This window comes from Hemicordylus capensis, chromosome 7 (genome assembly GCF_027244095.1).
Source record: "Hemicordylus capensis ecotype Gifberg chromosome 7, rHemCap1.1.pri, whole genome shotgun sequence".
NCBI classification, from domain to species: Eukaryota; Metazoa; Chordata; class Lepidosauria; order Squamata; family Cordylidae; genus Hemicordylus; species Hemicordylus capensis.
Genome location: NC_069663.1, coordinates 31,290,561 through 31,312,018, shown reverse-complemented (window position 1 = coordinate 31,312,018; position 21,458 = coordinate 31,290,561). Strand labels below are relative to the sequence as shown.

General features: G+C 50.8%; 1 protein-coding gene across 2 annotated transcripts; it reads left to right on the top strand.

Moving 5' to 3' along the window:
- The first annotated feature begins 388 nt into the window (after positions 1-388).
- MTF1 (metal regulatory transcription factor 1) lies at positions 389-20,082 on the top strand. Of its 2 annotated transcripts, XM_053268635.1 has the most exons (11): positions 389-713; positions 1,747-2,208; positions 7,820-8,058; positions 8,517-8,648; positions 10,109-10,182; positions 11,200-11,333; positions 12,834-12,911; positions 13,400-13,502; positions 14,559-15,091; positions 15,335-15,398; positions 16,682-20,082. In XM_053268635.1, the coding sequence occupies exons 2-11, from the start codon at positions 1,798-1,800 to the stop codon at positions 17,134-17,136; spliced, it is 2,223 nt and encodes a 740-aa protein (XP_053124610.1). In that variant the 5' UTR covers positions 389-713; positions 1,747-1,797; the 3' UTR covers positions 17,137-20,082. The 2 variants fall into 2 exon arrangements, with proteins under 2 accessions (XP_053124610.1, XP_053124611.1); XM_053268636.1 differs by lacking the exons at positions 389-713; positions 7,820-8,058 and having other exon boundaries at positions 2,201-2,208.
- Positions 20,083-21,458: the final 1,376 nt, after the last annotated feature.

Below are 21,458 nucleotides of genomic sequence, written 5' to 3'. Positions count from 1 at the left end.
AGTCTCCTCCCCCCGCCCTGGAGCGGCGGCGCTGCCGGCCAGAGCAGACAGCCCTGAGCCAGAGGGGCCGCTGGCCGGACTCGGGTCTCCGGCGGCGGCTTCCTCTGTCCCTGCGGACTGCCGAGTAGTGCCCTGCTGCGGCAGGCGGGCTGGAACTGGTGGTGCCGCTTCTGCCTCCCAGGGGGGAGCCTGCTGCCGGCGCCACCCGCTTCCTCCGCTGCTACTGCTGCTGCCGGCTGCCGCCGCCGCGTCTGGCTCTGGAGACTCTCTGCCCCGAGGGGGGGAGGGCTCCAATCATGCAAGGGTAGTAGCTTGGCTGGCCGGCCTGTCCCGCTCCTCGGCGTCACACACAGCGCCCAGCGTGTGTTTGTGTAGAAGGAACCGCCGCCGCCGCCGCCGCCGGCCACGTGCCGCTCCCTCCCGGCGGCCATCGCGGTATCCGTTCTAGGTCTGGTGGTCACTCTTGTCCGCCCGAGGAGGCCGCTCTAGCCTCTCCCTCTCTATGGGATGGCGGGGGCGGAAGTGCTGGCCTCCCGGCGAGCCCCGCGCCAGGCGGAAGCGGAAGCGTGGAAGCCCGAGGAGCTCCTGCTAGACTGACAGAGCGAGCGAGCGAGCGAGCGAGCGACCCACCGACCAGGGCCGGGCCTGCGTGTGGGCGACGGGCGCCATGGCAGCGGCTCGGGCTGGGCTCGGCCTGGCGCGGGGAGGAGCCGGTGAGGCGCTTGCGGCGGGGGCGATGGGAGGCCGGCTAGGCGGTGGCGGCTGCGCTGCTCTCGGCCTGTGTGGGGCGACCCTTCGGCTCTCGGGGCGGGGCGGAAGGTGGGTGGCCCGGATCCCCGCCTGGAGGCGCCCCGAAGGTTCTCCAGGCTCCCTGCGGGCGATGCTCCCCGCCCCCGTTATAGAGCCCAGGAGCGGCTCTTCCTAAGGAGCGGGCGGGGGCTGCAGGAGGCAAAGGAGGTGCAGCTGCTTCTGCTTCCTGGCCGCAGCTTTGGTGGCTTCCTTCTCCCTAAGAGCCATGCTGCCTGCAGGCTGGTCATTCGTCAGGGAGAGCTGTGCAGTTAATCTCCAGCGGCGTGGCTCTCAGGTGGGGTGGGAGAGAGAGCAGCACCATGAGCTGCCTCCTTGCCCCCCTCCCCTGCCCCTCAGGACCTTGGGATAGCTGTTTCCCCCACCTCAGCCTAGTCTTGTGGAAGTTGCTGCAGAAGTTGGGCCGGCCAAGAGACAGTCTGAAGAACTGGGGATGGGGCAGTTGGAAGTTTTCACTCTTCCATGAGGGGCGGGTGGTTTAGAAGACCCTGGTTGGGTTTGGGTCCAGGTCCAAGCTTCTCCTGACAGCTAGGAGCTGTGGAGGTGGGTTATTTCTATACAGCACGGGGAGAGTAACTGTCCCTATCCAAACCCAGAGCAACATCCTTCCTGTGGTTGTTGCTGATGTCTCAATTATGTTTCTTTTTAGACTGTGGCTCCTTTGAGGTCAGGAAACCATCTTGTTTATTCATTATTCTGTGTAAATCGCTTTGAAAACTTTGGCTGAAAAGCAATATATAAGTAGGAGTAGTACACCACACAATGCCCAGAGAGAGGATACCTTTAAAAAATTGTTAAAGGTCACTGAAAACAATGGAAGGGTATAGTCTGAGGACCATAGCATAAGTTATGGAAAGCAGCAGCGTGCCAGATGCTTAGGACTTCTGAAGCCAGTCTGATGTGCCTCTTCAGTTACATTCTGTTTTATTCTGTTTACAGGTGAGCTGGCATGTAGTGATTCTGTGATTCTACCCTGAATTCCATTAAGCCATGGGGGAAAACAGTCCTGAGAATGTAATCTATTATGAAGTGGAGGAAGATGATTTGGTCCAGGATGAAAAACTATTGAGGTTTGTGGACAAGAATGGCCTTGTCCCATCCTCATCCGGGACTGTGTACGACAGGACAACAGTTCTCATTGAACAAGACCAAGGGCCACTGGAAGATGAGGAGGATGACGGGCCATGTGGGGATCACCTGCCTTTTCTCCCTGATGGTCATGAGGACAGGTTTCATTTGATAGCTGACCATGAAGGAATGTCCCAGGGTTATGTCCAGCACATTATTTCTCCAGATCAGATTCATTTGACTATCAATCCTGGCTCAACTCCCATGCCACGAAACATCGAAGGAGCCACCCTCACTTTGCAGTCAGAGTGCCCTGAGACCAAGCTCAAAGAAGTAAGTAAAGGACTCTAATCCAGCTCCTTTCTCTGTTCTGGAGGCTTCTCATCTGGCTGTCTAGAACTGTTTCACAAAGTGTTGCTTTTTGTGCTGCTTAAAAAAGCTTTAGGGTCACTTTTGGGAATTTCATCCTTGTCTGAAAATGTGCAACAGTGTTGGAATTCTAGATTCTGTTCTAGTTTGTATATATTCATAGGGGCGAACAACTGCTTCTCCCAAAACTTGTTTCGGCATTGAGTGCCTAATTCTGGAGTCCTTCATGCGCTCCTCTCCAAGGCAGAATTGTGTAATACAAAGATCTAACATTGACCTTCCATGCATCTTTTGGCAAAAGATGACACCCAAGACACACAACTTAAAAGAGAGAAAACAGGCTTCAGGGTCCCAGGCAAAGTCTCTAACTGTCTGAGGTGACCTGTAGCAGCATTCCTCCAGTGATTTGCAGGAGCACTCTCTCCATACTAAGCCATGCATGGTTCTTAGGGGAGCTCTCACTCCTCCATGTTGTTTGTCTTCCTTGGGGATTCTCGTGTCTCCATATTTCTGTAGTTTTCTACTGCATTTCTAGAAATCTGCTGATCATAGCAAGGCTGCATGGATTTGGGATGGCTCGTCTTTCATTCTGAGTGCCACTGCTGCTGTGCTAGTCGTGCCCTCCTGGAATCTGCCGCCTTTTCCTGCTTTTATCCCTAAAGCTTCCAAGACCCTTGGAACAAGTGAGGAGTCCCCTTTCCTCTAACAATCTTTGGGATTTTGGAGTGTGTCGCTGTATGGTGAAACACCGGCTTTACGTGCAAAAGGCCAAGGCTCGGTCCATGGCAGCATTTCCAGCTAGCGTTGGAAGAGTCCCCTTTCTGAAACCCTTGAGAGCCACTACCCTTCCACTGTAGACAGTAGTGAGCTAGATAGAATAAGGATCTGGCCCTTATATTTTTCCTGTGACTGCTGAGCCATAGGGAAATTACATTTATTCTTAAACATAAAGGATATTGTGCTATGGTGGTGTGTTTTCAGCATGTTCTGTGCATCCTCTTGGTGCTGTTGTGTGGGCTGGGTAGGAGGCTTGTCCACAGTTTGACACCAACAAAGAACAATAAAAGAGCATTCACATCTCTTGCAAAGGACATGTGAGTTTCAAATAGTCTTCTCAGGAGCAAAAGTGCTAGTGGAAGGGGGCAGGGGGGTCGTTGGTAATGCAAATCAGCATCCTGGCCAGTGTAGGCTTTATATTTCATTACAAGCACCACTGAAGCAAGAGCTGCTTTGATGTTCAGAATGCCTGGATGATTCTGGGGACCTGCCTACTATCACCTTTGCTACAGCATTAGGTATCTTCTAGTTGTTTGTGAAGAGCCTTCCTTGTGTGTGTGCACCTGCTCCAAGGGCAGGGCAGAGCTGCTCTTGTACATGTGAGCTAACACCTCAAACTTGGACTAGCTCTGGAAGCTTCTGGAGAGGTAAGGAGCAGGGTGTTCAGCCTGACAGTTTTCTTTAGAAAATGATTGTACGTTGGTTTCTTCAACTTTGGGCCCAAGAACTTTCTGGGAGGCTGGCTTGGCATTTTCTCTGAAATACCATTGCAAGATGTCAACATGGTTAACAAGAAGTTATTTATGTTGTTGGAGAGAAAGGAGGGCCTCTGAGAAGTTCTTTTAACTTGGCCCCCAGTCTCCTCCAAATCAGTCCCCAAGGCATGCTCATGGAGCTGGCAGTCCTTCATGCCATGCCTAGCTGGTTCACTGTCCTGTTTCTGACAAGAGTCCTCTTCCCTGCCCCCGGGGCTGCTTTATGTAGTCCACCACTCTAGATTGGGCTCAATATGCTTCTTTCTTTCTTTCTTTCTTTCCCCTTTCCCCAGAAGCTTCAGAATGGTTTGCCTGACTTGCTAGGGCTCTAGTATCCAGCTCATAAAGATCTGTCTCTTCAGTGCAGATGCCATAGCTCTTGGGGTGTCTTGGAAACGGGCAAAAGGCTCCAGAGCTGAATCCAAGTTGGGTCCTCCTGGGGCATGATCATACACATACACTCAAACATTGCCTTATACCAAGTCAGATGTTGGCCTGTCTAGCTCGCTCTTGGCACCACTGATTAGCTGTAGTTCTCTGTAGTTCCAGACAGGGGTCTTCCCCCATTTCCCCAACCAGGGAAGATGCTGAGGGCTGATCCTGAGATCTTCTGTGTGCAAAACATGTGCTCTGCCACTGAGCTACAACCTTTTCCTGCATGGTCTGAGGGCACACGATGCCACCACTCTGCTGAAGCTAAGCAAGACCTGGTCATTGCCTCTTTGGGTGACCAGCTGGGAACCCCACACACCCCACCTTGAGTTCTGTGGTGGAAGAAAGGTGGAATATAAATGAAATAAGTTTCATTTGATCCTTGAGGGTGGAAGAGAGCTCCCCTCCCCCTTGCAAATGAGAGTGTGACTAATCTCAGCTGCATAACTTGGTTTCCTGCCAGGGGTGGTGTTGGGGCTGTTGAGCAGGGATCTTAGTATCTGGCTGGGCTCCAGAGTGGTTGGCAGCACAATCTGTCAAGGGAGCCAGGCTCTGGCAGCTGCGGCAGCTTCTGGAGCCACCTGTGGCAGCTCTGCCCCTCATCCCTCTGGTTTCTTGGTTGCAGATTCTTCTTTCCACCTCCACTGCGCTTGCTTTCTGTGTGTAGGCCCAGGCCCCAGAGTTTGCTGTTGTGCAAGTGATTCGTTTATCCCCCCTGGGAGGATGCTGAGGGCTTTGCAAGATGAATCTCACAGTCACAGGGCAACTTTTTTTAACGGACACCTGGGTGCATAACTTGCATCTGCCTTCTCAAACCCTCTTCTGCATGCTGTTTCTTTGGACAAACACAGGCAGGCTTCCTAAGCCTCCCAGATGATGGTATCCTCCCCATCGGGTGATCACATCTTATTTAGGAAAGGAAGCATGCTGAATTGGAGGATCTGTGGAGTCTGTGTTCCTAGATTGTGCCCAGAATATAAAGCTCTGTTCACATCCTTCTGGGTGTTGAATGTCATTGCACTTATCCATTCCAAGCAGCATCAGCCCTGGGCAGGATTGTGTCCAGCTGGAAGCATCAAGCTTGCAGTGTGATCCTTGGAATGTATTGAAACTCAGAGCAGAACTTTGAGTTGATTGACACGTAACGGGCAGAGGAGTTCTGGGGTTGTGACTTTTCAGGTTTAAATATGACAGATGAAGATGATGATGATGTTAGGTAAGACTTATAGTATTAAATGAGATGTTACTTTTGTTTATCATCAATAATTAAAGAAATATTTAACATTACATGATTGTGTCCAGAGTATTAGTGATCTGTAGACCTCAAGGTAATTTTCAACAGAATACAAGCAAAGCAGTTGACTGAACTCCTGGGTTTGTACAGAGAACTGCTCCGTAAGGCTGACCAACTATCCACCTACTCATTGCAGTTGTCTCTCTATAGGAGAGACAGCTAGAGGTTCCTGCAGAGACTAACAGCTTGAGCCTGAGATGTGTCTAAATGGCATAGTTAGATGTCAGAGGCAGACATGAAGCCCCAATCAGTGCCGACTATTCTAAGAACATAAGAACAGCCCTCCTGGATCAGGCCAAAGGAAGCCCATCTAGTCCAGCATTCTGTTTCACACACTGGCCCACCAGATGCCGCTGGAAGCCACAGGCGGGAGTTGAGAGCATGCCCTCCCTCTGTTACTCCCCTGCAACTGGTACTTAGAGGCATCCTGCCAATAATAATAATAATAATAATAATAATAATAATAATAATAATAATAATAATTCAATTTCTATACCGCCCTTCCAAAAATGGCTCAGGGCGGTTTACAAAGAGAAATAACAAGCAAATAAGATGGCTCCCTGTCCCCAAAGGGCTTACATTCTAAAAGGCTGGAGGTGGCCTTCAGCCCTCTGACTTAGTAGCCATCGATAGACCTCTCCTCCGTGAAGTTATCCAAACCCCTCTTAAAGCCAGCCAGGTGGTTGGCTGTCACCACATCTTGCAGCAGAGAATTACACAAGTTGATTATGTGTTGTGTGAAAAAGTACTTCCATTTGTTGGTCCTAGATTTCCTGGCAATCAATTTCATGGGACGACCCCTGGTTCTAGTGTTATGTGAGAAGAATTTCTCTCTATCCACTTTCTCCACACCATGCATGATTTTATAGACCTCTATCATGTCTCCCCGCAGTCGTCTTTTTTTCTAAACTAAAAAGCCCCAGGTGTTGTAGCCTTGCCTCATAAGAAAGGTGCTCTAGGTCCCTGATCATCTTGGTTGCCCTCTTCTAGTCTGTGTCATCCCATTTTGGGAGGAGCAATGGACATTTTGCCCTATGGGGCTGGATGGGAAGGTGAAATGAAGGCCCTGGTCACCTTCCAGTAACTGCTGATGTTTGCTCTTTCCTTCTGGAGCTTGACATGTTCTCTGTAAATGCTTTTGCAATGGTGCTGTTGTTGGGTTCCACCCAGTATGCTCTTTTATCAGCACACGAGAGCCTTTGGCCTTGTCATCTTCTCAAGTGGTGGTTTTCATCTGCTCCAAGTTAGTGGAACATTCTGGCTCCCCACTGAGGTGGCCTTTCCCATGTCCTTTCTCAGAACTGGATAGGATAGAGTGACTGAGCTGAGGTTGGGGAAACCCAGTTACAGGAAAGCGTCACATTGAACATCTTGTCCTGCTTTGTCTGTAGTGTGCAAGGAACATCTTGCATTCAGCTCCTGACAGCTCTGCTGAACCCACATTCCCTATTAGGCTTCTCCTCTTTTGGACAACAGAGACATGCGAATCTGCCAGTTAGCAAAGGGAGTCTGTAGGGGGTAATCCTTCAGATGACCTCAAGGTGCCTGTGTGGAATGAACGTGACATGGAGCAGTCTGTTAAACAAATGCCGGGGCGGGGGGGGGGCCCACACACGGGCGAGTGTTCACTTCCTCAGTTGGGCACAAGCGTTTGCAAGCTGTCTGTATACAGATATACAGACGGGGAAGTGATGGAGCCTAGTTGCAGAATGGGATGGACAGGCCTAGGCCAGAGCAAAGAGGCTCAAGAGGAGGTTGTCGCAGTGGGTCATGCTAGAGGCTTTTCCTGAAGGGCAGGCTAGGTGTGACCTGTGTGGACAAGTGTCGACCTGTGTGGATGTGCAAGCAACAAGTCACTAAAGCCATCACAGGATGGGTTTTTCTTGCTCCTTGGGCAGCCAGTGCTCTTTTGTCGGGGGAGGAGGGATCCGGTCCCAGCTGGAGAAGCAGCAGCAGGTGGAGATGGTGACATGTCACCTCACTGATGGCTCCCCGCCCCCTTCACAGGGTGATTAAGTTGTTCAGGGCTTCTCAGCCTGCTGGAGAGAGTAGTGATCTCCCCCTGAGATTTCATTTTCGCTCCTCACCTTTGAGATTTAGCTGATGCCACAGCTGAGCTTTATGTATCACATCCACATCCTACTCTTCTTCTGAAAAGCTCAGTGCAACATGTACAAAGAGTCACCCCATATTCTTTGTCACATTACCTTTGTGAAGTAGATTGGACTGATAGTGATTTCACTTGCCCTGTCCAGGAAGGGTAAAAAGGCTCTGCTGTACGAAGGCTTACGTTGTGCCGTGTTTGTCTGTCTGACAGGTGAAGCGCTACCAGTGCACATTTGAGGGTTGCCCTCGTACCTACAGCACTGCAGGCAATCTGCGCACCCACCAGAAGACGCACCGAGGCGAATACACCTTTGTGTGCAACCAGGAGGGATGTGGGAAGGCCTTTTTGACTTCCTATAGTCTCAAAATCCATGTTCGTGTCCACACTAAGGAGAAGCCTTTTGAGTGTGATGTTCATGGCTGTGAAAAAGCCTTCAATACATTGTACAGGTAAGAGCAGGAGGGCTCCCTCCCTCCCTCCCTCCAACAGATTGAGCTGCTCGACACACAGACAGATTGAGGACGAAGAGCTCTCCTGGGCAGGAGCATCATCATTTTCTGGGCAATAGATGGCACTTTCTGTAAAGTTCTCGCTCACACACATCTGCACGCCAGGGTGTTGAGTTGCTTTGCTGTTCGCTGCTTGAAATGTTGCTTCCCCCCTCAGGCTCTGGCTCTGTTGGAAGACGCCGCTTTTGCAGGCTGCCGGCAGGGTCTGTGAGCGGAACCAGCTTCACTTCCAGAAAGTTGGCTCACTCCTGCTTGTGGCTTGGGTCTGTGATTCTGTCCAAATGGAGCCTGCTGTTTTGTGTACCTGTTTAGAGTGAGAGATTTCCCTGTTCCTGCCGTGCTGAGTGGGGCTTGGTCCAGAAGAAGCCCACAATGTGTCTCACATTTTCCTTTTGTAGGCTGAAAGCCCATCAGAGGCTTCACACAGGGAAAACGTTTAACTGTGAATCAGAGGGTTGCAGCAAGTACTTCACCACGCTCAGTGATCTGCGGAAACACATTCGGACTCATACAGGAGAGAAGCCGTTCAGGTGAGCCCTTGGATTGCAATGCGGGGAGTCCAGTGTTGCTGAATTGGCCTGATGCTGTGCGGTCTCCTGGGTTCTCTCTTGGGTGCCTCTTGGACTGTTGTGCTCCTTTTGAACTTGAAGGCTTTCTGTGGCCTGCCTGGGGTTCACCCTGGCGTACGAGGTACTAGTTCCTAGACTTCCTGTCAAAATTGCTTCTCTTAGACAGCTTTTCATACTTTCAGCAGTTAGATTAGCAAGCTGCAGATTTTGGAAACCTCCAGTCAGAGAATATACCACTTTGAGCCCAAGTTCACTGGGCTATTGCACTGGCAAAGTTAAAAGATAGAAATGTGAGAGACAAAGCTTCTGTGAAGAATCTAGTTTATGTATATAGTTTCTAGTAAAGCATATATAATACATAAAACATAGACCATGCAGAAGACATCAGAATAGTATTGGTTACAAAGGACTTCATATGAAACATGATGACAAGGAGCTTCATTCTTAATTCAGTCTTACCCACAGCTTTCCTCAAAATGCCCAGAGTCAAATGAGGTGTCTGAAGGACATCCCTAATCTCCATTTGAGTTTACACTTTTTCATTCTAAAATGGTTCATGATCTGGCAGAAAATCATACCTAGAGAATTAAGTCAGCATTCCAGTCATAATTTGTTCTCTTCATAATTTCTAAAGCCAAAAATGGGCTGCTGTAAACTTTGTTTACATCTAGGTCTGTTGTTACTCCAACTCAGAGATGAAATTGGCCCCTTCTGCGTAGATAGAAATTCCTTCACTAATCCTTGTGAATCCTGGTCTGAAGAACACAGAACCAGATAGCTACTACCTTCACAAAAACAGATTCACAGAAAGCTTCAATAAGCAACGACTTGATTCGTAATATCTCTGACATTTTCCAACCCCATTCCACATTGCGTCCACTTTGGGCAAGTGTCCGGCTGCCTGGCAGCTTACCATCTGGCGTAAAACCCATGTTGGCTGCTCAATGTTTTTGCTTGTGGTTGCAGCCTTTCCTGGTTGTGTACAAGGGGGAATTTCAGTAGTTTTTGTTCTGCAGTTGTGAGAGAAGCTTTGCCTCCAGGATTTTCCCCTCCTGCAGGACTTTTAAAGGCAGAGGAACCCCATCCTGCATTGAAGCTGGCCCCAGAAGTGCTGCCCTGGCCCAAACCCTGGACTCTCTCTGAAAGTTGACGCCACTGTGGCTGTGCTGCCTTTCTTTAATTACTATGATGCTCTGTTGAGAGGCAGCCTATGACCCAGGTGGGCTCCCTTCCTCCAGCCTACATGTACCCCACTTATCTACGTTAACGTGCCCAAAGTGGCTTACACAGGTCTAAGGCAAAAGAATGCAATGAACAATAAAAGATCATAAGAGAAAATCAGAACCGGAGGAAGCAGTAGATGTGGTTGGAACTGGTTTCCACAGGGTGCCTCCTGCTGAATGTCTTCTTGCTCCTTGTAGGTGTGATCATGATGGCTGTGGAAAAGCCTTTGCTGCAAGCCACCACCTAAAAACACACGTCAGGACGCATACAGGTAAGATGGGGTGGGTGGGTGGAGGACTCTTTCTGTAAGAAGTCAAGCCCCCTTTCCTTGCGGCAGTTGCGTGGCAAAGGCGCTGGGCACAACCTGCATGTTGGGGTGGAGTGGTTGGATGAAGGGAAAGCTAAAATGCCAATACACAGAGGTCGGTTTCTTTAAAATTCCAGATCTTTTTCACTCTATCATATGCGTAAAAAAGACAAAAGTTGCAGAACAGAGAAGGGATATTGGGCGGCATCCACACAGATTACTTTATTCTGGAACAGGAGTGCTTGCTCTGGAGTAAAGACTCCTATTCCAGACTCAGGGAAACAGTGGATGCTTCCCATTCTCATCATGATCGATTGTATTGGCTGACATGCAGACTAATTAGACATGCATGGAATAACATTTTGCATCTGCAGTGGGGAGGGGTGATTTTTGCTGACCCCCTTGTGCGTCCTGAAAGTATGTCCCTGTGGGTTGTGGCAGGAACACCCTATATGCAGGAGATCACCCTTGGGGCTTGATGCCACCACAGATTAGATGTTGAGGTTGTATGTGAGGTTGTTTTAGCATCCAGGAGGGTCAAATGTCCATTGAAGGTGTTATTATTTTAAAGCTATGGCCATTGTGGCATAGCTTTAAAAATAACATTCAGTGAGAGTAGCGAAAAGAGGCACAACTCATTCCATTGACCCAGCGATGCAATCATATTCTCCCGTCCAATGCTTGATTAAGATGATGTTTCCATTTGACACAGTAAGGATCAGTACTGAAGCATTTGATTTTAATCAGAACTCAGCTAAAAATTCCAGGGAAAGCAGGGAGCCACTTCTGGAGGCTGTTAGGCCAGCTTATTTATTTTGGAAACTTGCTCCAGCAAGACCCCACCCCCTGAGGGACTGAACCAGCTGCTCTGCTCCCTCTCCAGAAATGTGTATGGGGTCCTACCTGGCCTTTGCCCAGATCTGAGCAGCAAGGGACCTGAGGCTGCTGTACAAATGCTTGGGTGTTTGCCTCTTGTTGTAGGTGAGAGACCTTTCTTCTGTCCCAGCAATGGCTGTGAAAAGACCTTCAGCACACAGTATAGTCTCAAGAGCCACATGAAAGGACATGAGAAAGGGCCGTCCTACACTGTGCTCTCCAACAGCAACATCTCTGAGGTACGTGGCTTCCTCCCCAGTGGCTGAAAACGTGATTTTCTCCTGGAGGCAGCAGCACTGTGTCCTAGAGAGTGTATTCGACTCTGTGTGTGACTGTCAGTATCTAGCATATCTATGGCCAGGGCTTTTCTAGAAGTCCAGCTCATTAGTCATTTTTTCAGGAGAAATAATGTGTTGTCCGTTGGAACTCTTTGCCACTGAAAGAGTCGGGGGCCTTGATCTGAGCAACATTGGCATCAATTCTTGGGCATGTTTACAAACAGTTGTTACTGCCAAAAAAGGAAGGATGACTGATGTCCTGGCTCCAGTGCTAGAAGTGATGACTTCCATGTTGTTTGGCTAAGAAATTTTCATTGGGTGTAGTGGGTTGTATACTCAGTTGTGATAGGGTGGGTGAAACAGGAACGGGGGGTGGGGTTAGTGTTTTTTGCCCTCAGTTGGTTTCAGTCCTTAAGCCACCTTAAGGAGAACTGGTCTTGTGGTAGTGAGCAAGGATAGCGAGCTCTTTGCTAAGCAGTGTCTGAGTGCACTGCTGTTAAGATATCCCCCCTAGGGGGTGGCGCCACAGCTCGGTGGAAGAGCATCTGCCTGCTTGCATGCAAAAGGTCTCCTGCCAGGTTCGCTCCCTGGCAGCATCTCCTGGGAGAGACTCCTGCCTGAAACCTTGGAGAGCTGCTGTCAGTCAGTGTGGACAGTTCCGAACTAGGTGGACCAATGATCTGACTTGCTATAAGGCAGCTTCCTATGTTCCTACCTGCCTCTGAACTGCCGCCGGGAGTCTGGAGGGGGCATAGATTTGGCATAGGTCAGCTCCAGTCCACATCTCCACCTCATTTAACCTAATGACTGAGATAAGAGGCACCTTTTTTAAATGGTGATGCTCTTTATTTAGCAAGGGGAGAGCAACTGGCCCTCTCCCTGCCCAGCACAGCATCCCTCCGGTGGCTGTTGCTGGTGTTTACCTTATGTTTCTTTTTAGATTGTGAGCCCTTTGGGGACAGGGAGCCATTTTATTTATATCTGTGTAAACCACTTTGGGAACTTTTGTTGAAAAATGGCATGCGAATATTCACCATATCCGTATTTGCTGGGCCTCTCTTGGCTCGGATCACACCAGCATGGCAGTCCTTTCTTTCTTTCTTTCTTTCTTTCTTTCTTTCTTTCTTTCTTTCTTTCTTTCTTTCTTTCTTTCTTTCTTTCTTTCGATGGCAGAGGCACATCTTGAGTTGTGCCCGTGGAAGGTGGCTTTTGCCTGAGCCTCTCAGGCCATTCCTCTTGAGTGTAGGATGGAGCCCCAAGTGGTCTATGATATTTCCTTCCTCACTGAGTGGTCAGAGGCCTTCCCTAATTATTTTACTTTATTTTAGAAAGAGACAGAACATCAATTTTGGCTGAAGTCTCGCATCCCCCCTGACTGCATGCTGTTAAATCAAGGGCTAAAGCTCATAGTTCTAAATGCTGCCTGGCTTAATGGAAGTTTCCTCTCCTCCTCCTCTACAGGATACAAACCACTCCCTCTGTCTGAGCGACTTGAGCCTCATGTCCACAGATTCAGAACTGCGAGATAATTCGAATCCAGTAAGTATCTCTGGTGTTCAGTTCACTGTTCTCTCTAAGAGGGGTTCCCAGATGTTGTGAGCCCTTTGGGGACAGGGATCCATCTTATTTATTTATTATTTCTCTGTGTAAACCGCCCTGAGCCATTTCTGGAAGGGCGGTATAGAAATCAAACAAACAAAACAACTCCCAGAATCCCTTTTTGTTTGGGGATTATGGGAGTTGTAGTCAACAACATCTGGGAATCCCTCTTAGAGGGAACACTGGTTCAGAAATGGGAGATGGCATGAGGCACAGAAATAGCTTCCAGCCTTTTGGTCTCTGGGTCAGTGGCAGAATTCCATCACGTTCCTGAAAGGAGGCAGGGTCCTTCCATCTCTGTCAGGGGGTTGCCCTTGGGGCTACTGAAAATGGAAACCTGACGTGTGAGTCTCCTGTCCAAGCAAGTGGCCCGGGCACAGGTTCAGGTGGCTGTCTCCGAGTGCCTAACTGCTCCTGCCTTTCCCCAGATGCACGGACAGGACCTAAGCACTATCTCACCAGCAAGCATCTTTGAGTCTATGTTCCAGAGCCCAGAGCCTCCTGCAACTCAGGAAGACTCTCAGCACACAGGTATGGGTCTTCTTTTATTATTTATTTTATTTGTGCACGGCCCCAAATTTTCATCTCTGGGCGGCTTACACCAACATTAAAAATATTATTAATAATAATTAATAAACTTTATTTGTTAGCTGCCCCATAACAAATTGTTCTCTGGGTGGCTTACAACACACACAAAACATGAGATAAACATACACAACATATTAAATCATAAAACAAATTAAAATAGGAATTAAAACCTTAAAACCATTTGAAACCACAAGTTTAGTTAAAAGTTTGGGTGAATATATGTATCTTTAGAGACTTTTTAAAAGTTGTCAGAGATGGGGAGGCTTTTATTTCAGCAGGGAGCACATTCCAGGGTCTCAGGGTGGCAACCAAGAAGGCCTGTCCTTGTGTAGCCACCAGACGAACCTCTCCGGGTGAGCTCAGTTGACAATGGGGCTCATGGTGAAAAAGGCCTTCTCTTAAACACTCTTGATAAGTGTTCCTTGTCTTGGAAGGGACAGTAACTGTAAACTGGGCAAACTATCCCAAGGTCGAGGAATTGGCACTGCTGGCAGGTTTCTGGGGCCAAGGGTGCTGAGCTGTGTGGCTGGAGGAAACTTTGTCTGGAAATGATGTGTTCCTGGCTCAGAGAAACCTGAGTCAGACTCCTGCTCCCCTTCTTGGGTTCCATGCAGCAGAACGTTGTGACTCTTGACAAAGAGGCAGTCCGATGTTGCCTGAATGTGGAGCAGGAGTGGATGGGTGGGCAGGGAATTTGCCAGGAGGGTAGTTCCGGGATGGCAAGTCGTGGCCTGCTTGAGGATACCAGGGCAGTGGGAACCGTGTGTGTGTGTGCCTTGTCCCTCCCTCCCCAGAGCCCAGACCATAGGAGCAGGGTACGGCTTGTGTTTCACTGAGGCCAGGGGAAGTTAGTTCCAAGAGGACCTTTTCCATGGCCAAGGCCAACATCAGAGCTGGGCTGCTGCCCCTGAGGAGCCACTGGCAGAATGTGTTCTGGTGCGCAAGTGTGTGTTGCTCTCCTCCAGGCCTGACTGGGCTTTCTCACTCCTCTGTTGGCAGCCACCTTGATGGAAGATTTTGTGGATGATACCAAGCCAGCTTCTGCTGCCCAGCCGCCTGCCGGAGAGGCCACACCACTCTCCCTGCCACTGGTCCTGCAGCTCGGCATCTCGGAGCCTGCTCCCTCGGCACTGCCTCCTGTCCCCACTGGGACTCAGCAGGCGGCATACGGAGGAGCCCCGGCCATGATCCTCCAGTCCCCAGAAGTGCCTGCTTCTAACAGCACACTCTTTGCAGCCAATTCCCAGGAGTTCCTGCAACACATTCAGACCCCTCCGCAGCCCATTGGGACTGGACGCTCTCTAGTCACAGGGGCCCCTGCGCCGACCGCATCGAGTGCCCCCGAGGCCCTGCCCAGTGGGGTTCAGCCTGTGCCTGTGGGAGGGAGCTCTGTGCTTGCTGGCAGCCCAACCATCACCATCACCCCGTCGCAGAGTGCCGCCATCCTCCAGTCCAGCATTGTCATGGGGGAGCCCAACCTCCAGTGGATTTTAAATGGGGCCACCAGGACGCCGCAGAACCAAGAGCAAATGGTTAGTATTGGCCCCACAGAAAATGCTAACAGGATAGGCTGTGACTGGCTTGAGCAGTCTTGGGCTTACATTTTGGGATGCTCGGGCATGTTCCCAGCGCTCTGCAGAGGCCTGTGGCTCAAGTTGTGCGGCATGGGGGAGGGCCACGCCCCAACTCCTCTCTTCCAGAGGGCAGGCCAGCAGGCCCTCTTGCTGTCTGTCTGGGCTTGGCACTTGCTGATGGCTCCCTTTCTTTCCCCAAAGCCACAGGCCCCCGTGGTGGAGAAGGTCTTCTTTACTACTGCCCTGCCTGTTGCTGGCAACACAGGTACGTCCCTTTGAGTGCTTGGGTCACATGGCTCTCTGACACTGGAAAGGGTATGCAAGGGGGGATAGAGGGGGGGATGGAGTGCCCACCAGTCAGCCAGCATTGACACAGGTGTGCAGATGGGAGGCGGCGGGGGGAGGGGAGGATGAAACTGGCCATCACCTTACTTGTCTCCAGGGGTGTTCATGCTCACCAAGGGATGAAGTCCTAGCCTAGGAACCTGCAGCTCCTCCTCGCTGGGTGAAGTCCACCACCTCTCTGTGCACTTAACTTGTATGTAAACATGTAAACATTGTATGTAAACACCACTAAACATCTGGCAGGCGATAAGCTTGAGGCTAGAAAAAAGGTGGGGACATGCTCTCAGTTTGGGAGACTGGGGGGGCCTGTGAGGTGTCCTGCAGAGCGCCATCAGAGCAGGAGGATGAGCCAGCGAGAACTGCAGTTCTCCTCCTTGCGCAAGAAATGGGCGACAGACTGTGCTTCGACCCTGACCCCCTTGGCTGAGCCAGCTACCAGAGTTGGGGTTTTGGCACCCTGTGAGGCACCACGGCCCCTTTGGCTACTGACCAGGGCCAGGACGTTTTGTCCTCTGCCCCCGAGCACCAAGGCTTTGTGCTTGGCAGCAGGCAGGCAGGGGAGGGAACAGTTGGGGGAAAGGGATGCCCCTTTGGGAGCAAGCTGGCAGTAGCATATACCATATTGACCCAGGTAAAAAGACCTTTTTGTTCACTCAGGCCTTTTAAATGTTGATTTTTAAATTTAATTTTAACGGATTTTTGAAGAGTTTTAAAACTGCTTTGTATCGTATTTCGTATTTTCTCTCCCCACCCCCCTTTGGTCTGTTATGATTTAATGCGGTTTTTATTTCATGTTTTACTGTTGTGTTGTGAGCTGCCCAGAGAACAATTTGTGATGGGCTGGCCAACAAATACAGTTGTTTATTGTTTTATTTAAGTAGAAGATCTCTGAATTTAGGACAATCCCATTTTAAAAGAAATTATGCCTGTATTTACTTGAAGAAGAGGACAGTGACTTTTAAGATGACCTCCCTGATTTCTAGCATCAGAGCACTTGGGAAAGACCTAGTTTTGAATTCTGGTCAATAAAGTAATATTGAAATACTTGCCCTCCTCACACGGCCAGTCCCTCTTTGCTGCAGAGTGTTTCCCAAATGTTGCTGTCACATTTCCCATCTCTTTCCTCCAGTTGCATTTCTGTCGGAAAGCTCTGAACTGTGCACAGCCCCTGCCTGCAGACTGACTCTGTGTGTTTGTCTCCAGGGAGCTCTGTGCAGCAGATTGGCCTGAGTGTGCCCGTGATCATCATCAAGCAAGAGGAAGCCTGCCAGTGCCAGTGTGCCTGCCGGGACTCGGGCAAGGACAAAGCCGCCAGCAGCAGCAGCAGCAGCAGCAGCAGGGAACCTCCTGCACCAGGGCCTCCGCCTCAAGCCTTCCCTGTTGTCATTGCTGCCACAGCTGCCGCCGCCACGTCGTCGTCCTCCTCCTCCTCCTCCTCCTCCGCCGCTGCTGCCCTCTCATCCACGTTGCCTCCTCCTTGTGAGCAGAGCACCCTGGCAGGAAACCCGCCAGACCCACCGACCCAATCCCTAAGTGCCATGGACGTCTCGGACTTTCTCTCGCTCCAGAGCCTCGAGACCCCCTCTCCGCTGATCCCCGTTGAAGCCCTTCTGCAAGGGGAGGAGGAACTTGCCCTGGGCAGCAGCTTCCCCAAGTGAAGCCCGCTTACCCTGGCCCAAGGCGGGGGCAGAAGGATTAGCCGGGGGCGCTGCTCCCTCTGGGGAGAGGCCTGTCTGTAGAGAGGTGGCAAAGGCATGCCAAGACCTCTGGGCCCTGCTGGGGCCGTGGCCGTGGCCCGGAGTCTCACAGAGGGGGCTGGCTGCTCTCTAGTTGCACCTTGGAGGGGGAGAGGGGCAGGCGGCACGTGAGGTTCTTGTTACAGCTCCTGGGGGTGTCTTCAGTACTGCGTGTGCCCTACTATAAATGGGGAGGGAGAAGAGAAGGTGGTCCTTGTGTGGGAGAGGTCAGACAGCGAGGCGAACTCCTCTTTTAGAGGCAGCTGCACTTTGCATGGTGGTGTTGCCAAGGTTCATGCTGGGGGCTGAACACGCTCACCCAGAGTGGCTCTGTGCACTAAAGGGCCAAGTGCCAGGCACCTCTCTTCAGAGTTTGCACATGAGTAGGGGGACGTGCTCTGTCGTGGCCACTGGGTTTCCACCTCTCCCGTAGAGATCCTGCTTCATAGTGGAGTGCTACGCTGTCTCCCCAGAGACAGCGGCTTTGGGGTGTTTACACAGAGTTCAGGGGCAAGGAGAATTTGCACTGTTGCCGCTTTACCAGAACCACGTGCTCAGCATAGCCGCTTGAGGCATAGCAAAGGCACCCACTGGAGCCTAGCAGGTTTTGCTTGGGATGGGCAGAGACTTCTGTATAGGCCTCCGTTTTGATCAGGCAGGGCTGGCTCTAGTCACGAAGGCGCCATCTCGCCAGTTCCAGCAATGCATATCCATGGTACGTGCTGCCTAACCCTGCGGCTGCCCGTTGCCACTGTGTCCCTGCAGCAGCTTCCTTGGTAGTGAGTGGGCACTGAGCTCGTTGGCCCTTCAGCTCTTCCCAAAGGCTTCTTCTTTCCTTCCCAGTGTCCAGCCTTGCCCTCAGCTGCCCGTGCCAGAAAGTGCAGCCTCTGTTTCCTAACTTTCTCAGGGTAAAATCCTCTCGGACTCCCCTCTGCCCCAAAGCCTGTGAAGTCTTGATCTGCGTAGTCTCCTTTTGTTTTACTGATCACACATGGTTGCTTCGTGGGCATTGATGGTCATCTTTCTGGATTTGGTGGCCAGTCCCTCTGCATGCTGGGCAGGAAGGCCTTTCTAATTGTCTGATGTGATGGCTGTGGGGAAGGTTCTTGCATGCGGAGAGGCAACCTGGCTGGCACAAGGACTGTAGATGGAGGCCTGGATGTTGTTGGGCTGCAGCAGCTGAATGGCCTGCTGTCCCTGGACTGGGGGGCAGAGGGGAGATTCTTCCCCCCCCCACCTTGGGAAAAATCAACACAGTCAGCGGTGTTGCCTTCCAAGGGACAGCTCTGCAGCTTGGCACACCATGCTGGCTTCCTAGCTCTCGCTGCATCCTCAACGGCTTTCTCCATTTGTAGGAGACTCGGACGGGCAGAGTAGGGAATGCCGGTTCATGGAGTGGTGACTTGTTGACATGAGCGTGCTCTGAATTGCTGCCGCTCTGCTTCGTCCACCCTGGTAGAGTAGCGCATGGATGGAGGTGGGGTGCAGAACAGCCTTGGGACCCATTCTTAGCAAGGCCTTTGGGTGAGTCTCCTTTATTATGAAATGGAACTCGTACCAGTCTTAGGAGTGCCCGTCTCCCTCTCTTGCGTCCTGGTGAGACTTGCATTGCCTGAGGTATGGGCCCCCACAGTGGGCAGGCAGAGATCCCTCTTTTAGGGTCGCGTGCCACAGGAAGGGAAGTTGGAAACCTCCTAGCAGGAGCTCTGTGGGAGCACTGCCGTGCCTGGACATACGTAGGTCCCAGGAACTCCAAGACTTCCTGCTTCCCCAGCTGGCTCTGCTGAGGGCTTGAGCTGGTTGTGCTGAGAGCCCAGGCTGCAGATTGGGGAGTTCTCCGCTGAAAGGCTGCTGGGGAGGGAAGGGGATGCCTGGACTTTGCTGCATTTGCTGGAAGCTGCTGCTGGAGTCGAGAAAGTATTTGCCTGGGGCTGCTCCATTGACATATGCTGGGCTCTAAAATGCACTTTAGTTCTCTTTAAGCCGACTGCTGCAATTTCATTTGTAAATACTTTTCATAAAGTTATTAGGTTTTTTCCTTTTTGCTCTGAGTAAAGTTAATGTGGTTGTGCAAAAAGAAGAGCACTTAACCTCAGTGCAATATGTGTAGCTAGAAGTGGTGTCCACGTGCGCTCTGTGTGTGTGTGCCTGTGGGTGCGTGCGTGCACACGCAAGCGTGAGAGGGACGGATTCAGATGGATGGATTCCATGTGGGAACCAGCTCAGTGATGGGTGCCCCTCCCTCTTCTGACTTGTGCATCCTTAAGCAAATGTCCAGACTATGCAAAACCTCCACTGGGAGCTTGAACTTAATGGGATCACTTCTGCGCTTTCTGAGGTGACTTTGGTCACTATTTGGATACAGAGTTGAGCAACTGCCATCCTCCTCTTCCGGTGCCCTGCATAGTGGAAGGGGCCAGAGGAGAGTCAAGCAGTCTATCTTTAGATGGGCTTGTAGCACCTTCTAGGGCTGATCTTCCTGATGTCACATTCCTGCCTTACTTCACTGCAAGGGGCTCTCCACCAGAAGTGGCAGAGCCCTGCAGATGACATTTCTAAAGAAGTTGTGATCTCCTGGCCGGCACCTTCCCTGAGTACATGCACAGCGATGCGGAGGAGGCAACAGCTGCATTGCTGACTGCATCCCCTCCTTTGCACAACCAGAAAGCTCTTTGCAGAGATGGTGAATGGCTAGGGATGTGTACAGAACTGGCGGGGGCCAGTTCAACAGCGGGGCAGGGGGGATGCCCTTAAGGGTGGGGGAGGATGCACTCCCCCACCATTTCCCCCACTGGCATGCAACATCCAAAAAGCCAGTCCGGGCGGCAGCATACCTCCCTGCCACCGTTGCAACATTTACTGGATATACCCGGAAGTATGAGGTGCGCACGCATCTGACGCGTGCAGGCGCACCTCGTACTTCCGGGTATATCCGGTAAATGTTGCAACAGGGCAGCAGAAGGGTATGCTGCCACCCCGACGGGCTTTTCAGGTGTTGCACGCTGGTGGGGGGAAACGTGTGTGTGTGTGTGTGTGTGTGTGTGTGTGTGTGTAAAAGTAAGTGCATGTGCATCCCCCCGCCCCCATCGAACCTTCGAGCCAGCCTGGGTTCAAACCAGTTTGGAGGCCCGTAAAAGGGTCTCTGAACCGGTTTGTGCACATACTTAGTGATGGCTAGAGGCAGTTGGGCTGAGAGACAGACACTGTTCTTCAACACCACGTGCTCTGGATTGCCCTCTTAACTGGGGCATTTTCCCTTCTTAGCCTCTCTAGGAAATGGTGTCTTCACATAACTATCCCTTCTTATATGGGCCTAAATGGGCCAAGGCTGACCTTTCAAGACTCTTGCATTCTGTATTGTTGTTTCTTTCTAGGATTTGAACTCTGGTTCTGCACTGATAAATGCCAAGGAAACTGGATATTTATGTAGGAAGTGTGTGTGTGTGTGTATGTATGTATATGTGCACGCTTATTTGTTTCTCGTGGTGTGCACACTGGCCAAAAAGTGGTTTCTATGCAGTGGACACTTTCAAGTAAGTGCAGTTTCTACTTTTCTTAACACATGGGGTGTTTTGGCTTTTTGTTCCCCAAATATGCTTTTCACCAGTAAAGCCCAGGGAGATATTTTGATTTTTCTTTTGCAATCTGTTAACAAAAATGGGTCTTTCCTTAGCTCTGTAGTGTCGTCTCTTTTGCAAATGCTGAGATACTGAAGCTCTTTATGCAGGGAAAGAGGAGGTGCTGCCATTCTTTAGCACTGTTCAGACAGGTGTGGAGCTGGCTCCATCAGGTAATTGCCCCTTTCTCACTTTGGATTAGTTTGAGGCATACCAGGAGATGGGTACGTTTCTTTGCCCCTGAAAAAGGGAGGGCAGACTCTGGCTATATCTGCTTCCATTTTGCAATGAGATGACACCAGCCATTAACCATCCCATGTGTGAGGTGGGGGGAAGAAAATCCCTTGGTTAAGGTGGGGTTTTCAAACCGCTTCACCACCACTTTCCTACATGTGGTGTGCAGTTAACAGCCTAGAGTTGTGGAGGTGGGGATCCTCAAAGGTTCTCAGATCGCTTTTGCAAAGTGCCTTTCTGGGTCCTCATTTCTAACACAGAACCAAGGAGGGTGGGGGAACCATTAGCTGAGTGCCTCTCTGACTCTCTCCGTGACAGTATGTGGCGTTACCGTGTTTGATAATTTAGTCTCCTGCTGCCTGCATCTCCAGAGCAACACTAGGAGTGAAGTGG